We start from the raw sequence: 16689 nt of genomic DNA, 5'->3' as shown, positions 1-16689 counted from the left end.
AGACCAAAGCCCATGGATGCCCAATAAAAAAGCCAGCAGGGCAATGCACAGGTGAGTTGTGTTAGGGTTGGGTGTTAGGGTAGCTGTCAGCTATACTTACTTGTTAACAGCTGCCTGGGGCAGAAAAGCCCTTGTGCTAGCCAGCTTTGCCTTCTATCACCTTAGCATTAGCTGATTTGGTGCTGTTCATACCTACAGACCTTCATCACCGCAGCTTTCTAGGGCATGGGGCTAAGGCCAGGAAGCAGCACTCTGTGCTCTGGGATGTGCCCTTCCCCTGGGTGCCTTCCTATTTCCTTCTTCACGCTGAGTCAGCCCCTGCACAAGCCCAGTGAGACAGCAGCAAATGCAGCATAGGAGCTCTTACTTAGTCCTGCTGGAAGCACCTCAGGGCATGATGGGGACAAGGGGCAAGCCACACCTGTCTGATGATGGGCAGCCCTGGCTTCACTGCTCCCTGCATGTGGCCTGGGATGTGATGGTGGAGGTGGAAGGGCTGGCATGGGTGGTTGGGGTACGAGGCAGCCTATGAATCTGCTGGAGTGAGCATGGCCATAGAGCTCGCTGTTCCCCAGCCTCCCCAAACAGCTGCCAGCACAGCTCTTGGGTGGCACAAATGCTGACCCCCACATCCACGCAGTGGCCTCCTTCAAAGAGCATGTAATTAAAAAGCAAGTTTCCGAGTCGATCATTTGCAGGGAAGGAATTAAGTGCTGCATGCATCTTGCCTCAGCCTGCCCACCCCGATGGCAGCTGCTCAGGTGCACCAGCAGTGGTGCTGCTGGAGCCATGGCAAGGAGAAGTCCCTGCCTGCACCCTGCCCTGCGGGTGGAGGCTGATTTTGCAAACACAAGCTAACCAAGCTGTCATCACTTGCGCTCAGATAAAAGGCCCGAGCCTCCATTAGGGTGCACGTGAGCTACTGAAGACCAGGTTGTAATGCTGCTCCCCGCAGCAGGGGTGATGACTCCTACATGCTTTGTGTGCTCTTCCTGCTGCTGGAAGCTGAATGCGTTTCCTGGAGGTGTCCCAGTGGGGCGGGGAGGGGCACTGACCCCAGCTTGGGCTCCGCAGGGAGCAGAGCATCACGTTGCTCTTGTGCTAAACAAAAGGCAGACGGCCGCGGCGGGCTGGTAGTGTGTGGCTGTGTCTGTGTCCATCTGAGCATGAGATTCATGCGGTAAGGCAGCTGCCCAAACAGAAGGAGGTGGAGGGCTTGAGTTCATGACACAGGGGAGCACACTGTGCTGAGGGAAGGAGCAGTGAGCACAAGAAGCCTCTGCCAGCCCATCCAGGGGATGACAAATCCCGTCAAAAGGAGAGGTACTCAATAAGTATTTCTGTTCAGTGTTTGGAGGGCAAAAGCCAAACAGTACAGCGCATTATAAAATATAATAGCTGTAAGACACTTCCCCCCCTGTGAGGGCTTCAGGAAGACGTTAAACAATAGCTGCAGAGCTCGGATTTTCAAATCAGCAGCTCTGACACATGGCGGGGTGTAAAGGAGTGGGTGAGGAGCCGACTAATGGGCGTCCCCAGGTGCTGGGATGATGATCTGCCATCACTGCCTGCAAGTAAACAGGATGTCCCGCGTCAGTGCAGCCCCACTGGCACCCAGCCGCACTGAGGGATGGGACGGCAGCCACCAGGGCTGATGGATGCAGTCCTGAAGTAAGGAAATGTAATCAGTGTCAATTAGTGAAGCTTTATGGAAAAGAGTTCTTGGCTCCTGTGTTAGTAATATGCCCGTATCGGTCAAACTCGTGATGGCGTTGGTGGAAGAAGCGTGTGTATGGTGCTTGGCAGTGCGAGCTGGGAGAGAGAGCTGGAGCTGACACAGCTGAGGGCTGATCCTCACGCCTCATAGTCACAGAATCACAGAATCACGAAGGCTGGAAAAGACCACTAAGGTCATCCAGTCCAACCGGCCACCTACCACCAATACTGCCCATTGACCGCAGTCCTCGGTGCCACATCTCCGTAGTTGAACACCTCCAGGGATGGTGACCCCACCACCTCCCCGGGCAGCCCGTGCCACTGCACCACCACTCTGCTGGAAAAAGCAGCTTTTCTTAACATCCAACCTGAAATTTCACACCACTGCAGCTCTGCAGATGCTCGGGCCCTGGCAGAGCAGCTCTGGTTGCTGGGGAGAAAATAAATCACAAGGAGCAATAAAGAATACCTGGTTGATGAATATCCTGTCAACTTTGACATGCATGCCAGAAACAGAAGGGTGGTTAAGAGGGTGACTGTCAGGAGCATGATTAGAGGCCCACCAAGGGAAACGAATGCCAGCTCCCAGTGGGAAGCAGCTGAGCTCGCATTTAAAAACGATTACAGGTGGGTGATGAACACAGCCTGGCGGTGGCCACTGCCTTCTCTGTCATCCGTGTGTGACCGCAGGCTCTACATGCAGGTGCTGCAGCAGCTCCCTGTACAGCCCCAGGTATGGCCTGGGCTGACTGCTGGCAGACCCCACACACCGCTGCCTCCCCTCACCGTGATGGCTCCGCCGTGACACCTCACACCACTGCCTCCCAGCACGGAGGACCCAGCAGCAGGACGCCAGGACACGGGGATGGCCTTGCTGCTGCCCACCTGGGGCACAGCGCGTTCCCCTCCTCTCCCTCCTCTGCAGGGCCCACTTGGCGAGCACCCACGCTGCTTCCCAGCACCAGCTCGTGCGTGGACCCTTCCTGGCAGCGGGCTCAGCCCTGCAGTGCTGATTAGCCCAGCTGGCTGCTGATTGCCAGGAAGCGCTGCTGCTGAGGTCACAGCCGCTGTGCTCCAGGAGTGGGGCCAGGATGGACTGTGGGGCTGACCTCGGGTGTGAGAAGCCTGGGCACAGCAAAGGGAAAGGCGCACCTGAAAGATGCACTCTCACCCTCCCACGCTCGCTCACATCCCGAAGCTGCCTGTTCACTGCAGGGCAGGCAGAAGGACACCCAGCACTTCGGGCTGTGTGCTGAATGAAGGCAGCCCACGGAAAATGGTGGGACTGCTTAAGTGAAGTCTAACAATGATATGCCTCATGAAGTCTAACAATGCTATGCCTCCTAGAAAGATGGCATATACCCCTTGGTACACAATGGAAGCAAGAGTAAGGCAGGAACAAACACCAGCTTTAGATTACTGTGAAAGCCGATCCTACCTTTTAACATTTAATGTGTAAAAAGCCCATGTCCCACCACACCTTGAGGGAAGCCTCTGCATCATAAGCGTGGCCAATAACTGCTGGAGATAATTCATGCCTCCTTCTGGCTGGTGCAAAAGCTGCCAGCAGCTATTCTTTCACGCTATCATTTTTCCCTCTGGAGTTGTAGGCTCAGAGATGGTGAGCAATAAATCCATGCTGCAGGTGCAGCTGATGCTCTCCTCATGCAGTATGCGCTGTGCAGAGTGGGACCCAGCTGTGGCATGGCCTGGAAAACAGGAGCAAATGTTTGGGACTTGCAGCAGAAATGTCCAGACCCCAAAATACCCAAGTACGGGGCTTAAAGATGCTGATTACCTGATCTACCTAATAAAGAAGGTGCTCCAGGCCGCTAAGGCCTCACCTTGGATCTGCCCAGGTGCAGCCCAGGCATTGGCCAGCAATGGGCTCTGAACCACTCCAGTGCTTGGGTGACTTAATTTTGCTCTTTGATTTCTATCCGAAGACTCCCGATGCAAAGACAAGAGAAGAGTTTCCTGGGTGCTGAAATTGCTCTCGGGCATCAGCACAGTCAGCACCACGTCCTTGGCTCGCCCTCCAGCTCTCAGGATTGAGCAGTGGAGGAGCTGGCAGGTAATTTCACCTCCCCTCATTCTGAAGGGGGGAAAATAGTGGAGGCCTCTGGGATTGGCTGCCCTTTCTGAGAAGCACTTATCGCTGCTCACACGGCTCTCTGCAGTCTTCTCGTCCGTCATCAAACACGTGTTGACCGAAGATCTCTGGCCTATCCAAATTTCTTCCCCAGTGAGCACAGGTGACGCAGTGCGCCCCCGCTCACACCAGTTCTGTTTTGCTGGGAGCCGGCTGCTGTGTACACGGGCCTATCCTGAAGACACGGCTCTTATATAACCTGCTTTGTTTGAACAGGAGAAAGCCAACACAGTGGGAGAAAGCACTGGAGAGCAACGCTGAGCAGTGCAGGAGGGGACCTGGTGCTCCGCGTAGGAGGCGGGATGGGAACAACACAGCCTGGCGTGAAAGCTTTCGCGTGGAGCTTTCCTTCCGTGCTGCCCTAACAGTGCGCTGAGCCGTGCTGCAGAGTGCTTCCAACAGCTGTTTGTTACAGCAGCTTGCGAGGAGAAGGAACCTCCGCCTGGTTTCTTTCCCAGGCAGCAACGAGACTGCATTAAGAATGCTTCAGCATATAAAAACAGACCACAGGCGAATGGTTTGAGCTTCAACAATGCTTGCAGCTGATAATGTTAATGCTAAGCTTGTGGGACACCGCTCGAACTATGCTCGAGCAAAACGAGGAGGAATATTTGCTTCCAGCTAATTGCCGAGCCCGTGTGTTGTGCAAGGAAACAAAGAGCATTCGAAATAAATTACCATTTGATCTTGAAGGTTGTGCAACAGAACTTCTCAGTTGCCTTCTCTCATCATCAAAAGAATTCGGGATGACAGGGGAGATTTCATGTTTTTGGCTCTGGGAACGCAGAGGCGTGCCCCGACAGGCCGGCTGTCTGCGTGCCCTGCCAGCTGCAGAGCTCTTCTGGCGGTTCCCAGCTCGGAGGTGTTTCCTGGTGTGCGATGCGGGGCCGCGGGGTGGGCAGTGAGCTGGGATGTGGGGAGCACAGCATCACCCCGTCCCGGGACAGCCGCCCCGAGCCGAAGCAGGCAGGTGGGATGGCACTGCACTCAGAGCGGCTCCGGAGCTGACATCCAGCGCTGCACACACAACCGTGGTGATTAATTACTGCTGTGCTACCAACCTTGGCATTCGTTCGTTTATCATTTGCAGCCTCGTTTATCATTTCAGCAGAAGTGCTGTCCCTCGTGCCACCACTGCTGCTGTGCCGTGCAGTCCGGGCTGTGCTCACACCCCATGCCGCCCCGCGCTCAGCTCTACTCAGCTCCTCATCACGGCCCCGATGCTCCTCCTCTTTATGAGACTTGGTTAAAAATAACGCGGTTTGATCTTCCATGTGCAAAAGGCTGCAACATCTGTTCCCTGAAGGAGAAATTAGAAGCAAATGAGTTGGGACCATAACTAAAAGGGCCCCAGTGCTGTGGCACAGCGGGATGCCTGGCTGTAGGGCTTCTGCGGGCAACACGAGCTGATCGCCCCCTGCTCCTCAAATCTGGAGCCTGGGGGAATGAGCACGACTGTCAGTCTTAGAGCTTGGACCGTGCGCACGAGGAGCTGTGCCCAAGTCCCCTTGCACTGCCCAGTGCCCGCTCCCAGCTGCAGAGCAGCAGCGCTGGACAGACATTTCCTCGGTGGGGGCAGGACAGACAGAGCCCTCTTTGCCTCCATCCCATCGCTGTGCTGAGCCCCGGGCACCTCTGGTCGGGCTCACGCCCGCTCTTGCATCTCCACGAGGCTGTATTTTACAGGCAACTATGAAGGGCGTAGAGGGTATCAATTATGGTTTTCAAACAACTGATCCACAAGAAGCCAAGTTATTTCAAGAAGGATAAATGCAGCTGAGACCATCACGTATAATTCACATCTGCCCACAGCATTCCTGCCCTGCTGATTTGGGAGCCCGGTGGCGGCTCCAGCTCCCGTCCTGCCCCAGATGTGACTCAGGGGACAGCAGGGTTCTCATTGTAGCGCTGCTGTTTCCCCAGCACGGGCTGCAGGGACCCTCGGGCAGCAGGGGCTGCAGGATGGCACACGGCAGCACCCCCGTGCCTGGGGGAGTGATTTCCAGGGGGTGCTGCGGGCACACAGCCGCCTGATGCTGCGCCTGCCCAGATTCAGCTGACACACACGTATTCATTAACACTCCGGCACTTGGTTTTTGTGACAGCCTTGGCACTCCCTCCTCACCCCGCTGCTATTTCAATGTTCCCCCTATTATTACTCGATAATGCATCCTACTACATATAGCTCTTGAGGGAAGAGGAAGATCAAACACTGTGCGTTTTTTATCACCTTTGTTCTTCGCTGGAAAAACCTCCCCACAGTGATGGCTGGCAAAAGACATTGAGCGGCATCTGCTGAAAAATGTTTGAGGATTACAAGTAAAAGTCTCAAGATAACCTATATCAGTGCGTTTGCTTTAATAGTGCTGACTTCTGGTATTTCCTGCTTTGCAGTGTGTGCTGCTCTCAGAGCATGCAGCAGCAGTGTGTTGGGGCAGGCACAGCATGCTCGCCCCCAGTGGACATTTCCCCACCTGTTTCCTTCTAGGCCAGCTCTGCTTGGGAGCAGCATCCCCACCTGCTCAGTGCACCCACCTGGGCTGCGGGGCTCCTTCCTAGCACCACTGCCAGGCTCTGCCCTCAGAGCACAGCACCAGCACTTCTCCTCACCTTACTCCAGCCATCTCCCCATTCCCAGTGAGCGTTCCCCAAGCCCGCTGGCCTCTGGGCACTGCTGTCCCATTTCTGCTCTGGTGCTGTGCGCGTTGAGCAGCGTTTGGCAAGCACATCTTTTCCAGTGACCAAACAGAAATTGCTGCTGGACACCTTTGCCTTTTCTACAGCACTAACAGCATCCAAAACTACCAAGCAGAGATGCTACATAATGTCCCTGACATCCCCAGCACCCGCTGGTCCAGAGCTGAGGGGCTCCATCCCACGTGCCTCTGTATCTTTTCTCTACTGCTGCTGGTGCTTTATAAGTACTCTGAATAAAACTCTCCCATCTCCTCAGTGCATACGTGGAGGTACATGTCTTTGCTGTGCTCCTGACCAGCTCCAAAGGAGGGGTATGTTCTAAAGAAGGCCCCGAGCCTTTCCATATGTGCAAAACACACTCAGAGGAAGCGCTCTGCGGGAGGTAAAGGCAGATTCTCCACGTGGTACCCCACAACCATGGCTCTGCGTGCAGCCCGTGCCGTGCCTGGCTTTAGGAACATCACCATCAGGGTGACAAATCACTGCTGTACGATGGCCGAGCACCTCTGATCTCAGGCACAAACCCTGCACAGCACGGTGGGTTCCGGCAGCTCCAAACTCTGCTTTGTCTCAGTTTTCCTTTTATTTATTTATTTATTTATTTATTTACCTATTTATTTATTTGCTGCCCAGTAGGCAAAGTGCCTCAATTAACTTTGAAATTTTAGGTACAATGAAGCTCAATCCCATGAAATATCGCCGCGATGTAATTTGCTCAAAGTGCTTCCCCCATTAGCAGCTGCTTGGCAAATAAGTAAGTTCCAGAGCAAGCGAGTATCACAAAGCCAACCCTGACAGCATTGAAAAGAATAACAGGACCAGGCAGCAATTTGTCAGCAGTTAGTAATTAAGGCACGGAGGCTTGTGATGGTAAGAGATGGAGCTGCTATATAAGCTGGTTAAAATACCCCCAAGCCAGGTGCCTATCCGAGGGAGAAAAAAGCATTAAGGGCAACCTCAGAAAGCGGTGCAGAGACCTGGCACAAACCCGTGTGAAGGGAAGAACGCCATGTGCCAGCCCTACTGCCCCAAACACCTCCTTCCTCCCTCCCTCTGCTCCCTCTTGGGGCAGAGTTAAGGTTACCCACTGAAGGCGGCGAGGTGGGTATGAGCCCCTCTCGCTGTGCTGCAGAGGGCATTGCGGGCGTTGCTGAGGAGGGAGAAATAATAGGTTGGCTTTTTTTGTTTTGCAAAGTCAGAAACTGCATCTTAAGGCTGAAGCCTGTTGTTATGTTTTGTGTCATTCTTGGCACGCTGACCGAAGTGCGCTCGGCACGAATAGCAAAGAGCTGAAAAGTAAATACCGTATCCTCCGGGAGCAGCGAGCAGGGGAGGGCTGTTACATTGCTTAATGGATCACCCCCAGCGCCTGTTTGGGTTAGGCTTACAGTAATTGCTCCCTAGGTGAGTTTATACCAACAATTGATCATTTCAAATGGGAAAGAAGTACAAATGAGTAAGAGAATAAACACTGACAGCGTTACGAAACGCAGAAGAGGCGAGCAACAATCCCATGCAGCTCCAGCACGGCTCTGCAAGCAAAGCCGACCGGACGACAGGGGATACTGTTTGCTCTATGCGCAATCCCTCGTGCATGCCGAACAACACCAAGTGCAGAGAGATGAAATGGAGTGCTCTCAGCACTGCCCTGGTTCCAACCTGACAGCACGGCCCTGTCCCAGTGCGTGAGGCAATGTGACGGGCTGGGGCCCTGCCCTGTGCTCCAACCCTCTCCCTGGAGCACTGCATGGAAGAAGGGCCGCAGAGCTCTGCAGAATGCAACAGGAACCTGGTGGCATTTCCACCAAAGCAGGGCACGGGGTTAGGGCTGCAGCCCAGCTCGGCCTGCTGCCCTTATCACATCAGTCAGAGGGAGGAGAGCCTCTCCCTCATTAAACAGAAGTACCTGTTCATTCACAGCACAGCTGGAGGAAGCCAGGAACCCCCCAAGCACGCTGGACATGCCATTAGTAGGTTCAGCTTTAATTATGTCCCTGTCCCCCTCATGCACATATACACACATGCACGTGGCAGCTCAGTGACCATCCCTTGGGCACAAAGACCCAGGACTGGTGGGTTTCAGCCTGGAAGGAGCTTTCAAACACACACACACACAAACACACGGCCGTAACAGTGTCACATTGGCACCACCATCCCTGCTGGCAACCGCCATTCTCGCACACGCATGCTGGGATAAGCACAGAGCCCGAGCAGGGTACAATTTATTGCACCACTCACTCAGAACAGACTGGTGATTAAGCACGGTGATAAGCTACGCAGGACACCATTTTCATCTGCCCAACAGATATAGATCAGCTACTTATTAATCATGATAAAAAGAACACAGAGCCTCCCGTGGCACAGGACTTCAGTTGTGCCACAGAAAAACAGCAAAGTGTGTTTTATGTCTGCAGCTTTATTATGGTACAAAAGGTTAAAGGCAAAGCTAGAAAAATGAACCAATTTGTACACGCTCGCTGAATGCTTTCAAGACAAGATACGGCAGTAAAGCTTTTATTGCTGAGAAGAACAAGTGGAAGGCTTTAAAGTTCATCTAGCATTCAATTTTTGTTCATAAGTAACACAAATTTAAAGCAGCTTTTCAGTCATTAAAGCCTTCTTGCCTTTCTGGAATGCTGAAAAGAAAGATGACCTGAGGACAATGTCTGCTCTCAAGACAGAGCAGAGTGATGCTCTGCATAAGTTGCAGAAATGGGCCACCAAGGAATGCCTAAACAAAACCCAACTGCCTGGCTCTGAAACCTGGCTAACAACATAGTGCTGCACAGCACCAATGGAGCCAGCACCCCCTGCAAGGTGCCAAAGGAAGGTCACCCAAAGGCCTGCCAGCTGTCCCTGTGCTCGGGGGCTGCGGCACAGAGGAGCACCATGCACGTATCCCAGACTGAGCCACGGAGCCAACCCCAGGCATCGTGTATGTCCTGTGCCAGCTATTGGACTGAGCCTTCTTCTGGGTGGGTGGGACTACAGGAAGTGGGAAATCGAATGCTTCAGGGACTGCCAGGGCTCAGGGGTGTCCCTGGAACGTAACGGACTGGGCTGGCCATGCTTCAGGAGGGACCGCTGGTGCGGCCACCGCAGCCTGTGCAGCCTTGCAGGGATCACTGTGGTCACAGCTGCTCCTGGAGGAAGGGGTGTCCTAGTCCTCAGGGATAGGGGTGTTGCAGTTCCCGTGGTAAATTTTGACCTCACCCTCGCACCGAAAGTACTGATCAAACACATCGCTGTACCCGTGGTCCTTCCACCACGTGCAAAGCTGACGGTTCCACGTGCAGTCGAGCACATGAAACAGTTCTGGATGCTCCATCCCCACCATGGTGAAGAAATCCTGGTCCCCAAGGTGACCCTTGAAGTGGTACTTCTCCGTGAGCTTCTGCACCATGCCGGGCTCCAGCAGCTGGTTGTAGAGCTTGGAGCGCCTCATGGCTTCCAGGTTGAGGAGCAGCACGCCGCTGTTGAAGCCAGGCAGCCCGTCAGGAGGGGGCTCCCCCACCCTGGTCTGGGGGTTCTCACGGCGGTACTGCCAGAACGTGTGCCTGGGGACAGAGGGGAGACAAGAGTGGGGTCAGTGAGCACAGCTGAAGAGCAGCCACCACCGAAAGTCTGGGCAGGCTGGAAATGAGCCTTCCCCCCTCCCCTTCCGGCCCAGCCTGGTGCCTCGTGGCTGCTGCTCTCTGCCTCCCCGCATGGGATATTGTCCAGACCTCAAATTGTTCTTCCTGCTCTCTCCTAAAGCCTCTTTTGTGTGCATCAGCATCCTATGCTGAGTGAACTGGACAGGGGATTGTGCGGCTGCTCACATGGCTGTGCATGGAGAGGAAATCACATCCTTCGTTCTTAGGTCAAATGACCACACGTGCCCCACTGCTGCTCAGTGCCAGGTCCTGCAGCCCCTCCTGAGCCACGGCCCCCTGGGATGCACGCTGCAAATGCATGGCAAGGGAGGTGATCCCTGGTCCTGGCATTGCGCTGCAACGCAAGGTGTTCGAGCACAAAGTAGGTCAGCTCTGTCTGCAGGACAGTCTCAGGCACTGGTGTGCAAGCTGCAAATCTTATCAGCACTTCTCGTTTCTCTCCAGAGCGCTGGTAAAAATACTGAACAAAAGTGGGCTGAGTACAACAAAAAGAAGCCAGCGGTGTCAGGAGAGCTGCTGTCACCTCACCTACTGCACCTGCAGCCACTGCTCTCCTCGCAGCCCTCCTGCCCAACAACCTGGCACTGCTCTGCTTGGTGGAGTGTGACCGCAGCCCCACACCCTGCCTGAGGATGTCCACGTGCTTCACAGATGTCACAGCAGAGCTGGTCCCTCTGCGTCTCTCACTGGTGAGGCCAGCAGATGGGAAACGTCAGGGACAGAGTTAAGCCTGTCTCTGAGCCAAGGGTTTTTGGTGTCTCTTAAGTATGCGTACAGTGTGCATTTTCCACATTATCTGGTCCTATATATTGTTCAGCCTCCTGGAGACAGTCGTCCCTATCTATGTCACCCATCAACAGTGGCTGAGCAGTCTGGGGCCGCTGCTGCACAGGGGGGTGAGGTAAGGAAGGGGAAGGCCTTGCCTTGACCTGGCACTCGCTGTCTGCAGCCCCTCCACATGAGCCCCGTGTGCAGTGCAGGAACCGCTCCCCACGGCAAGGAGCCATTCAAACATCCCTCCAACTCCGGCAGGAACCGCAGGACGGAGCTCCCTGTGGAACGAGCTCAGCCCCTTCTTGCTCCTGCCAAAAATGGTCTCGGAGGCCCAAGTTAACACCGTTCCCATGGAGACCTTCAAAGCAGCATCCCCCGAGCTCGGCCAGCAGCCTCGTCCTTCCCAGCAGCAAGCTTTGAAGGCGGCGGAGCGCAGCCCCACGAGCGGCCCAGCCCGACTGCCGCCCTTCCTGCGGGGACATTGTTTGTGCCACATACAATGCAGGGCCTTGTGAGCAGAGATATCGCGGGCTCCGCTCAAACAAAGGCTCTGCTCAGGACAAACATGGAGCAAACCCAGCTGCAGTGGCTCGGGGATGGTCAGCACCGCCACGCCGAGCTGCAGCTGGGGGCAAGCTGCTCCAACCTGGCAGCACTGTGCTTCGGGAGGGCAGCAGCTGGGCCGGGAGGGTCAGGGTGCCCAGGGACCACATGGGACTGGGAGTGCTGGGGATGCTGCCTGGCATGCAGTGTGGCTCTGGGACACCCAAACGCCGCTCAGCTGCCCAGCCTTGCTGCTGGCACACAGAGCAGCACACGGCAGCAAAGCGGGCGGCCTCTGCTGCGTAACAGCCTAGCACTAACTGCAGGTAGTGTCACCTTGGCACCATCGTTGTTATTAGTTACAGGGAAACTCCAGATCAAAACTGGGCCTGGGTTTGGGGGCCGTGCAATAAGGTTTGAAATAAATCCCCCCAAGCAGTAGAAATATTTCTTTTTCTTCAAAATGAGATATCCAACAGCAACACTTCATTAGCTAAATAAGCTCTGCCTTCAGCATCTGCAGCCCTGGGAAGGCTCAGATGCAGCAGCTCTGGCAGGCATGATCTCCACTAGCTAATTTCCAGCTGCCACGGAGAGCAGAGAGCTGCGAGTTTAGGAACACACAGAATTAACTCAAGAGGGTGATTCAATCGGGAAAAAATTAGACTACCTCAGTAAGCAGCACAAATATGTCTTTGGCTCCTTCCACAGCCCCGGGGCAGTGAGCACACCCCACCACATACACGCTGTTCCCACTTGCAGGAATTAAATCCATCCCATGCTGTTACCCAAGCAGCTTCTGCTGGGGTTGAATCCGCCCCACACATCACTCACTCCCATCCAGAAGGAAGGTCTGCTGCCCCCAAGCAGCATCCTCTGCTAAAAACCAGACGGAGAGCTCTTCTCTCACTGCAGCCCTAACACCACGGGCAAAGCTACACCATGTTTTTGCACCTTGCTGTGAAGCTGTCAGGGAGAAACACTGCTGAGGATACAAAGAATACATCAAGCATGTCTGATACCTCACTGAATTTCTCAGGCGCGGACCAAAGCCTCCACGCACCTACACAGAAAACAAGAATTTGACGGTGTGTGGTTGGATTTAGCACCCAAAGGTTTAATATGCTTCCAGGCTTGGAAGCTGAACTAATTCAGCTGTAAGAAGACGCAAGGAAATTAGCCTCTGGAACAGCTTAAGCATCCCGGTGGTACTCCTGCACTGGAAAAAATGTAAATCGACACTTTTCTTGTACTGAGCTGTGCTCAGCTCTAACGCTCAGGGAATCCCAGGGCTGTGCAGAGAGCAGACAAGCAAACCTCCTCTGGCCTTTCCCTGAGTGCCCATGGTCCACAGCCCACAGGGGGCTGGGAGGCAGCACTGAGCAGCTGAGTGATCCCGGTGGAAAAAGTGGTTCTATCAATGATGTCAGCTGTGAACACAGTTTTAATTTTCTGAGAAATAAAGGCAGGAGAAGCAGAACTGTAACATGCCATTCCTTCCTTACCGTCTTCCATTCAGATGCTTCGGATTCAGAACTCTGAAATGTCTCATTTCATTCAGGGTGTTTATACCATTCCCTTTCATCCGATCCAGGACGGAATGGGTTTTTGAAAGTGCCAGTTTCCCCTGGAAGGAAGGCTCAGCTTTGAACAGCTGTCTCCAGGCCTCCCAGGGAGGGGGAGCAGAGCACTTGCTGTGGGCTCACTGCCTCATTGGGAGAGCACAGGCAGCACCCAGATCTGAAGTGGAGAGAAGGGATAAAAGAGCTCTGCCAGTGCAGAGAGCAGCTACAACCTGCAAAGATGGCTTGCCAGCGCTCCTGGGAAAAGGAAGCAAGATCTCTAGATGTGGCATTAGAGAGAATCACAACATGCTAAAGCAAGACCCAGCCTTGCCCTTATGAGCTGCTCAGACCCATGCTGGAGTGGTGTGCACAGGACTGAGTGCAGCTGTGCAGCACTGGCTCAAGCTCATCACTGCACATCCTGCTCTCTCTCTTTAGCCCCAGTAATTCCCTGAAAGTAATTGTCAGTCCCAAAACACAATGAAAGCGACTGGCAGAGCGTGATGCAGATCCTGAGAGGGAGGTGCCTTTCCAGCTCCAGAGCATTGGAACGGATCATTTGTTGTGCATTTTTAATTCCACAAACACACACTGTCCAAGCTGTTGCTTGGCTGCCTGCAAAGGGACAAAATCACATCCCCTGCAAGTTGCTGGCTGCAACAGGGAAAAGGAGAGAGCCGTGGCCCCCAGCACCACCCCGCTGCAAACTGCAGCTTCCCAGCCCAGCAGGAGAGCAGATCTGTATCAAATGACTCAAGTTTTGAGCAACGCCATTCCCCAGCGGATTACCCCGTGATGGCTAATCCAGGTAACAACGTGGGGAGAGGAGACAGACAAACAAGCAGCAATTGTTCCAGTGCTTCCTCTCGGTCCCAGCCAGGCTGACACAAAAGCCGTGCTCTGCCTCACAGCACGCGGGCAACACGGCACGGCACGATGGGATGGGGAGCACGGGGCCCCTGGGGAAGGGGGCTGCAGGATGCGAGGGGCGCAGCGTGGCGCCGACGGACACTGCCTGCAGCACCGCGCTGTCCTTCCCTGTGCTGGGGCCAAGGGAGAGAAAGGTGTTCTGGCAGGGCTGCTCTCAGCATTCCTTCAGCCTGAATTCACTCAGCTTTTGTCCTTCTAACGGTGGCCTTCCGTCGTCTCCTCCGGGGACCAGGGTAGAGAAGAACAAGGTTGAAAGATGCCTCCACCCACCTGGAAGTGGATCATGAGACCATACCTTTCCCTTAAGGAACCAGCCCCAGACTGCCGCATCCACCCCCAGCTCCTGCAGCAGGGCAGCAGCCTGGGCATGGGCCAGGCAGCCCTATGGGCACAGGGCTCAGGCAGTGCCTGTGCTGTGCAAATTGCCCCTGTGAAAAAGGGGCTGCTTTTACTGTCCTCTGCAGGCACTGCTGGCTGCTACAGCCCATCCCCTGCTGGCGCTGGGGACCACCTGTGATCTTCCTCGGGCTGTACTCCGCATAATGTTCCCCGTGGGAAATGAGTCTGCAGGTGCTTTTCAATGGGGAAAGCACACATGGAAACATCTTGGTGCTTCTGGAAAAAACGCGTTAGCAGGTGCTCGGCAACAATGGGACAAGCTGTGTAATACACACAGTTCCCCCAGCACACAGGAAAGGCAGCGGGCAGCGCACCACGAGGCCCACGTGGCGGGATGGTACCTGCCCAGGGCAGGGCCAGCACTGCAGCAGGACGGATGGTGCATGAGATGGGACTCGCAGGGCTGCTGCTGTGGGAAGACCCCAATCCGGCACAAGGCCAAGGCAGAGCTGGGGCCATCAGTGAGCACAGAGCTATCAGTGGTGCTGGCGTTGGGGCTCCACGTGCGCACCCAGCTGCAGCGCTGCCGGCCTTGGCGCTTTGCTGCTCGTGCCCCCAGCAGAGCAGCCTCCAGCTAAGGCAGGAAGGCAGCCCAGAGACCCCAGCCACCGTGGGGATGAAAAGCAGCAGGAAACTGCTGGAGGAGGGGAGGAAAAAGGAAGAGAAGGCATTTCAGGCTTTTGTTAACCACTGGGCTGACCGCGGCCCCTCTAAAAGGGAGGGGAAAAGTCCTTCCAAAGGTGACACTGACACTGACACAGTGCGGGGCTGCGGCTGCCAGCGTCCATCTGCAGCCCGATGCCCTGCGCTGCACGGAGAGGTCGTGCTTTGAGGCGCTTTTTATAAACAGAGCCTGCATGTGCTAGGAAACATCTGGAGAGCAGCACTTCCAAGCATTCAAACACGGGGTCCAGATAAAAAACACTTCCACCAGGACTTCCCCTGCTGGCCCAGCACACGCTCCTGCAGTCCGGCCCCCCGTGCATACGGCCTCCCTGCCACCAGCCCTGACAAGGCAGCCTCCAAAGCAAGGTCACAAAGCAGTGAATGCTGCCATGAAGCCAAGGCATGGCCCAGCCTGGGTGCCCGAGGTACTGGCTCCTTTGGTTATGGGACTGCTGTGAAGTGATGGACTAAAAGCTTCCTGACCAAACATGGGGAGGCTTCATCTGCAGCAAGCGTGGCTGCAGCAGCCACCCACAGCATGCTGTGCTGCAGGACAGGCCCCAGGCTCTGTCCCCAGGGCAGCAGCAGAGCAAGAGCACTGATGCAGGATCACCAAAAGCACAGGGCACCGGAACAGACCCAGTCCCGAGGGGCTCTGTACCACGCTGGGGGAAGGCTCTTCCCTGGCTCACGCAGCCCACAGACAGTGCCTGTGTGCCTGTCCTCAAGGGAAATGCTCACGGAGCTGCAGCCCTGCCACACCAGCTGAAAAAACAGGTGTGAAATCTTGCTACTTCTAACTGTGCAAACACTGCAAGAGTAAGAGGTCACGCCTCCCTAAAGGAGCCCAGTTTTTGCCATTTCAGCTGCAAACTGGGTGACACCATGTGCAAATGGCAATGCTGCTTGAGCAGAGCCAGCCCTCTGAACACTATTTGTTCCTGAGCAGACAGATGTGCCTTTAACCCATCACCACTTCTGCACAGAACTGCCATCTCCCTTCTGGTCAGTGGTGCTGCTGTCCCTTACTGCCAATCAGAGGCAGTTTTCCCAAATCATTCTCTACAAGAAGCGAGAGTGTGGCCAAGAAACCTCTCTGTGACCTCCTCCTGCTCTTTGCTGAGCAGAGCAGCCCCACAGCCCCTTCCGCACCAAAGGATGCTCCCCTTCCCTTCAGAGCACTGCCAGCACAAGCAGTCCTGTTGAAGGTTTTGTAACAAAGTGCCCTTTGTTGCTAATTGCTGATTTCCCATGTGCAAATGCTAAACCCTTTAAGGAGCTGAGGAGACAGGTTCAGTACCAGCCTGGTCCAGAGCGCCTTAGCTAAAGCTGAGCAGCTTGTGTAACCAGGAAATCCCAGCTTCACTGCCATGCAACACGGCTCATGAAGGGATGTGCCACAGGGCCCAGCACTCGGGGTACTGCCAGGGTGCTCCCAGCCCTCCACCCATTCCATGCCTCTCCATCACCAGTCCTCACCTGGAAACAGTGACAAAGTGAAGGACTGAGTCCCTCAGTGACACTCCAGTAATTCCCTGATAAACCTCTCATGTCGTACACAAATGATGTCTGTACAGCAGCGGCCTCTATC

At 54.9% G+C, this 16689-nt stretch overlaps 1 protein-coding gene across 2 annotated transcripts in view; it reads right to left on the bottom strand.

Moving 5' to 3' along the window:
- Nucleotides 1–8961: 8961 nt before the first annotated feature.
- Nucleotides 8962–16689, bottom strand: part of XXYLT1 (xyloside xylosyltransferase 1) — a 39099-nt gene continuing 31371 nt past the window's right edge. Inside the window, exon 4 of one of the 2 annotated variants that reach the window (XM_046898417.1) lies at nucleotides 8962–10122. In XM_046898417.1, the coding sequence (XP_046754373.1) occupies nucleotides 9726–10122 (397 nt within the window). In that variant the 3' untranslated portion in view covers nucleotides 8962–9725. The remainder of the gene's footprint in view (nucleotides 10123–16689) is intronic. The other variant, NM_001389504.2, reaches the window with a different exon arrangement.

This window comes from Gallus gallus, chromosome 9 (assembly GCF_016699485.2).
Source record: "Gallus gallus isolate bGalGal1 chromosome 9, bGalGal1.mat.broiler.GRCg7b, whole genome shotgun sequence".
In the NCBI taxonomy this organism is placed as follows: domain Eukaryota; kingdom Metazoa; phylum Chordata; class Aves; order Galliformes; family Phasianidae; genus Gallus; species Gallus gallus.
Note: the sequence above shows the minus strand (reverse complement) of the source record. Positions and strands in the feature narration are given on the sequence as shown.